This window comes from Protobothrops mucrosquamatus, unplaced genomic scaffold, assembly GCF_001527695.2.
Source record: "Protobothrops mucrosquamatus isolate PMUCROS unplaced genomic scaffold, P.Mucros_1.0 scaffold3484, whole genome shotgun sequence".
NCBI classification, from domain to species: Eukaryota; Metazoa; Chordata; class Lepidosauria; order Squamata; family Viperidae; genus Protobothrops; species Protobothrops mucrosquamatus.
The window spans coordinates 75,359-81,603 of record NW_015389458.1 but is presented as its reverse complement, the minus strand read 5'-3'; the positions used below and the strand labels follow the sequence as shown (position 1 = coordinate 81,603).

Below are 6,245 nucleotides of genomic sequence, written 5' to 3'. Positions count from 1 at the left end.
AGAAGAAGAAGAAGAAGAAGAAGAAGAAGAAGAAGAAGAAGAAGAAGAAGAAGAAGAAGAAGAAGAAGAAGAAGAAGAAGAAGAAGAAGAAGAAGAAGAAGAAGAAGAAGAAGAAGAAGAAGAAGAAGAAGAAGAAGAAGAAGAAGAAGAAGAAGAAGAAGAAGAAGAAGAAGAAGAAGAAGGACGATGACGACGGGGTGCTTGGTGCTCTCTGAGCTTGGTGGTTTTCTTGCAGACATTTCATGACCCAACTAGGTAACATCAGCAGTGTTAGAAGGGAGTGGTGTTTAAATCACTAGATGTTACCTAGTTGGGTTGACCCCACAGCTCAACCCTGAGCCGCAGAGATGCTCTTCTATTGACAATATGTTGTGTTCTTCTCCCTTTTTTTGAAACGTTAGCCTGTTGGAATCCCCTTGTGTTTGCACGGCGGTCCTTTTGCACATATTTGTACACTGCTTTTCTCCCGTTCGATCTTATTTCTTCCCGTCTGGTCTCCGGATAGATGCTGGTGGTGTTCAAGTCGGCTCCAATCCTGAAACGCGCTTTGAAGGTGAAACAGGCCATGATGCAGCTCTACGTCCTGAAGCTGCTGAAGATCCAGACCAAGTATCTCGGGCGCCAGTGGAGAAAGAGCAACATGAAGACCATGTCAGCCATCTACCAGAAGGTCCGTCACCGCATGAACGACGACTGGGCCTACGGCAACGGTGAGTGGGGCAGAAATCCCCCAGCTGCCTCAAAGAACGGTTGCTGGAATTGGGGAGGTCTAGCTTAACGAAGAGAAGGACGAGGGGGGACATGATAGCAGCCTTCCAGTATCTCAGGGGCTGCCCCAAGGAAGAGGCAGTCAAGCTATTCTCCAAAGCCCCTGAAGGCAGGACAAGAAGCAACGGGTGGAAACTAACCAAGGAGAGAAGCAACCTAGAACTAAGGAGAAACTTCCTGACAGTTAGAACGATTAACCAGTGGAACTATCTGCCTCCAGAAGCGGTGAATGCTCCAACACTGGAAGTCTTTAAGAAGAAACAGGACAGCCATTTGTCTGAAATGGTATAGGGTTTCCTGCCTGAGCAGGGGGTTGGACTAGATGACCTCCAAGGTCCCTTCCGGCTCTGCTATTCTGTTATTCAAAGCCCCTGAAGGCAGGACAAGAAGCAATGGATGGAAACTCATCAAGGAGAGAAGCAACTTTAGAACGAAGGAGAAATTTCTTGACTTAAAACAATCAGTGGAACAGAAGTTGTGGGTGATCCATCACTGGAGGTTTTTAAGAAGAGACTGGACAACCCCTTGTCTTAAATAGTATAGAGCAGGGGGTCAGACTAGAAGACCTCCAAGGGCCCTTCCAACTCTGTTATTCTCTTAATACCATCATGATCAATGACTAAGGGAACTAAGTATGCTTAATCTAATGAAGAGAAGGATTAGGGATAATGTGATAGCAGTCTTCCAGTATCTCAGGGGCTGCCCCAAAGAAGAAGGAGTCAAGCTATTCTCCAAAGCCCCTGAAGGCAGGACAAGAAGCAACGGATGAAAACTAACTAAGGAGAGAAGCAACCTGGAATTAAGGAGAAACTTCCTGACAGTGAGGACAATTAACCAGTGGAACTACTTGCCTCCAGAAGTTGTGGGTGCTCCAATGCCATTTTTGGACAGCCATTTGTCTGAAATGGAATAGGATTTCCTGCCTGAGCAGGGGGTTGGACTAGAAGACCTCCAAGATCCCTTCCAACTCTTTTTTTTTAAAACAAGTTTTATTAATTTTTTCTTTTTACAAACAAGTGCTTAAGAATCAATATGGTGGCAGGGTAATCAATTGTCCAAAAGCAAGGTCATATTTATATAGTTCAAAGTAAATCATTAGAAACCCCCTCTCTATTCCCTCAGATAATATATTATATTCAAATTAATGTATTTCAATGCAGCTAAGTCAATCAAAACAATCATCAATAACATTTCATCTAAATAAGTCCAAATCCTGTGTGAAGCTTTACTATTTCAATTGCTATGCTCCATTTTGCTACTATAAATGCGTAATTAGCACTTCAGGTGTCTCTCCATTCCCTTTTTCCTTGACCTAATCAATCAATAATCATTTATTAATATCATTTCTTCTTTTTTTCTTATTCTTCTTCCAATACAAAATAACTATCCTTTCTAAATAACAAGAATATTAGTTCAAAAAAGAAAAGCAAAAAAAAGAAAAAAATACCTTTCTACTCTATTCTGCTTTATCATCTACCAATCCCTCAATATCTATATCAAACTCCTTTAACCCCCTCCCAAAATTACTATATCCACAACAAACATGTTAATACACAAACAAACATCTTCTTATTAAATTCAAATCTTTAATTAATTTTTATTCAATCTTAACATCTTCCAACTCTTAACGATTCTCTCTTTTCCCTCCCGGTGTGTTTCCCGCCTGTAGATGTCGACGCTCGCCCTTGGGACTTCCAAGCGGAAGAATGCAGCTTACGAGCCCACATCGAGTCTTTTAATAGCCGGAGGTACGACAAGATCCGGGATGCCGAATTTTGTCCCGTCGACAACTGCCTTCAGAGCGTGCTGGGACAAGACTTAGAACTGCCCGAAGATTTCCACTTTTCGTACGAACTCTGGCTAGAGAGAGAAGTATTTTCCCAGCCCATTCGCTGGGAAGAACTGCTGTGTTACCAGTGAATGGGGGACGGGATTCGAACTCGGTGCTTCCGACGACAGGGACCACATGTGGGGGGGGAAAGAGGAGGTGTGGGTTTGTTTTTGTTTTTTTGTTTTTAATCTGCGGATGTCTTTCTGCAATGAATTAACTCCCTAGAGCAGGGGTGCCCCACCTGGGCGACATTAAGACTTGTGGACTTCAACTCCCAGAATTCCTCAGCCAGCCAAGCTGGCTGAGGAATTCTGGGAGTTGAAGTCCACAAGTCTTAAAATGGCCACAGTTGGGGACCCCTGCCCTAGAAAAAGAAGTCTTCCACCTTTCCAAGCATCTTCTCCTTTCCCCTCAACATTATGGGTCTGTAAGCAAAGCAAAGAGAAATTTATTATTATTATTCCAGTCGTTTTCCCCGATCAGCGCTCCGTGATATATATTTAAAGGTCTTATAATGGTGGCTTTGAATGAAGGAGATTCTGTACATCAGCGGTGTCCAACTTTGGTTCCTTTAAGACTTGTGGACTTCAACTCCCAGAATTCCCTAGCCAGCCATGCTGGCTGGGGAATTCTGGGAGTTGAAGTCCACAAGTCTTAAAGTGACCAAGATTGGACACCTCTGAAAATTTGATTCATTTTCTATGAATAAATTACCTGGGCAAACATACCTGTAAGATCAGTGACATCCTAAGACTTCTTTCACTATGGCTGATTCCATCAAACATTCCAGCAAAATATCCCCCAATTTTATTTAATAACCACCTTTTGAGGACACTCCCTACGTAGAAAACAATATCCATAGAATAATTTTTCAGGATGTAAGGATGAATTAGGGGCATCTGCGTTATCTCCGATATATACAAATATATGGGAGATGTGCAAATTATATACCAAATATATATATATATATAAAAACACTGTGCAGTTTTTTCTTCCAACTTTTTATTCGCAATTCGCCGGGCATATATTGCAAGGATTTTTCCCAAGTGTTGCAGCGTCGCATGAAAGATGCTTTTGATGAATCAAAAATGCATCAAACGTTCGGGAACTACTTTTACCTTGTTTGGAAATGAAACATAGGTGCTTTTTTAAAAAATTGTAGCAGCCTGCGGAATATTTACTATATGGCACTGCGCAATAGTTATGTTGATAGTTGCTAATTAGAAATGCATTCAGATCTCTTAATACCGATGTTATCTTTTATTTCTGCGGAGTGACATTGTTTAAAGCATGGCAGCCCTGTTGCTCGCTTGTTCACACGTAAAGGATATTTTGCATGTCCCCAAATGTGCGCTTCAGTGGCAACATATGGGTTTTCCCCATGAGCTGCTTCATGCTTTGTGTGTGTGTTTTATGCCACAAACACGGGTAGCAAGAAGGAGCAGGAGGGTAATGCGCTAAGCAAAACTTGGTTCATGAGCACAAGACGAGAGTTAAACACGCTTGTATTTCTGACACGCTTGAATGTACGGCTACGTGTGGTTATATGTGTGTGAGACAATTTTATTGGCAGCCTTAGTAGCATGGCACAGATTTCTCTCTAAAATACAAATAAGAGGATTTTCGTTTTTTTGGATTCTAGTACATTTCTCAAAAGGCCTGGATGTATTTTCCAGGCTGCGTTTTATTGGCACAGAAGAGACCGTCACGTGCGACATCCTGTCTATAAAGAAATAAGCCAATGCAGTGAATATATTTAGCAACCGGGAAAATTACGTGGACTTAAAATTCACTGAAACGGCTGCCAGCCAGATGTGCACTTTATCCATTCTGTGAAAGACCAAAAAATGAAATAAAAACCGCTTATCATTTTGTTTGCAATCCTATTTCGGAGCGGACGTTTGAAGGAGCTGCTTTGATCTTGTTTGGAAATGAAAAATATGTGATTTTAAAAATGGTAGCGGCATGCAAACTATTTGCTGTATGGCACTGCACAATCGTTGTCTTTGTAGCTGCTTATCTGGATTCAAATCCCTCAAAGCAGGTGGCTCTCTTTTTATTCCCTCGGAGTGAAAAATGTTGATTTCCTAATGCAAATTATTTTTTAAGGAGGCGTGTTGTTATCCTAAGCACGAGGTATAACTAAGAATAAAAAAAAATCTATTCTTAAATAGTTTTATTCTTTGGATTCTTTCATTCTATTGAAATATTTGTTACCCACACAAAGAGGACCAGTATTTTCGCCGTAACAATGGGAGAGCATTTTAAACTACAGGAAGGGAGCTTTCTGGACAGGTTTGAAACGTTGATTTAATTTACTGTGAAATTAAATGGATCTGAAACAGGGACGTGTTCGTAGTGAATACTGTAAAGCATTGATAGAAGTAAGTCTTCATCCTGGTTCATCCAAGCCGGGAATAAATAAGCAAACATGGCGACTGCTTTGGGAAGAAGGTTACAGTTTATTGCAGAAGAAAGATGGTCCTTGCAAGAAGGAGCAGAGGAGAAGAAAAGAGACTGAGCACACGGGTAGAAGGTTTTTTATACCCCCTCTAGCCCTGTTTGGAATAGTTTCCTGTTCCTGTGGCATGAACTTTGAGGCTATTTCTAGGCCTTGATATCTGTGGTTTAATCCTATTATCATATCCTGCTTCCCAGGTGATGGGGCTAATGACTCCTAGAGTTTGGGTGGGGCATGCAGATTTTCTCTTTGTCTTCTTGATTGCTCTGGCTTCAACTTTCTGATGGTTTTACATCTGCATTTGTATGGGGCTAGGTCTTGCTTGGGGCAGAGACATTTGGAGCCAAAGTTGGTTTCTGCTTTTAAAATACTTTTGAGGAAATATATATTTCTGCCCTTTTTAATATTTCCTTCTCTGGGGCTCTGACTTCCCACAGCATTAACCTCAAGACAAACTATTAGTAGAAGTGCATTTTTTATTTTTTAGCAAAAATAAACGTAGACGTTCATTTTTGCTTCCTTCCTTCTTCGAATTCTTCTTTCCCCTTTCTGTCTCGACTTAACATCGCTTAAAAAAAAAGCTATAAAATTAACGTGCCAGATGGCAACTGGCTCTGCACAAGGCAGCTGAAACCATATTGAAATTCGGATTATCAGATCAGCCAAACCTCCTTCCTTGCCCACCCTCTGTAAATGTCGTTTTAATGGAATAAGGACGACCTTCTGCTTAAAAAGCCATTAGCCTCCTGGAAAACTACTATATGTAGGAGATAGGATCATGTGCGTAACAAGCCACCTTGGTGGCAGCATCTTTGCTGCTTCTCCTTTTTTTAAAGAAAAAAAAAAGCTGCTGAGGTGTGCAGGGGATTTGCAATTTGTTTTCGAAGAAAAGGCTAAGAGAAGATTTGGCTTCCATCCTTATGCGTGTTAGGATCCAGTTCTGACTACTACACCATCATAAGCCAACATTTTGAGTTTTTGGAATATCACACAGAAAGAAAGGAAACTGATAAAAGGACAATACTGTACAGGTAGGCCTTGATTTACAACAGTTCATTTAGAATGGAATGGAATGGAACAGAATAGAAATATAGAATAGAATAGGAATGGAATTGAATAAGAATAGAATAGAATAGAATAGAATAGAATAGAATAGAATAGAATAGAATAGAATAGAATAGAATA

General features: G+C 40.8%; 1 protein-coding gene across 1 annotated transcript in view; it reads left to right on the top strand.

Annotated features, from left to right (window-relative positions):
- STRIP2 (striatin interacting protein 2) overlaps window positions 1-2,688 on the top strand; it is a 17,682-nt gene extending 14,994 nt beyond the window's left edge. The window contains 2 exon segments of the mRNA XM_015827080.1: window positions 346-710; window positions 2,438-2,688. Coding sequence (XP_015682566.1) covers window positions 346-710; window positions 2,438-2,688 — 616 coding nt within the window.
- The last annotated feature ends 3,557 nt before the right edge of the window (window positions 2,689-6,245 follow it).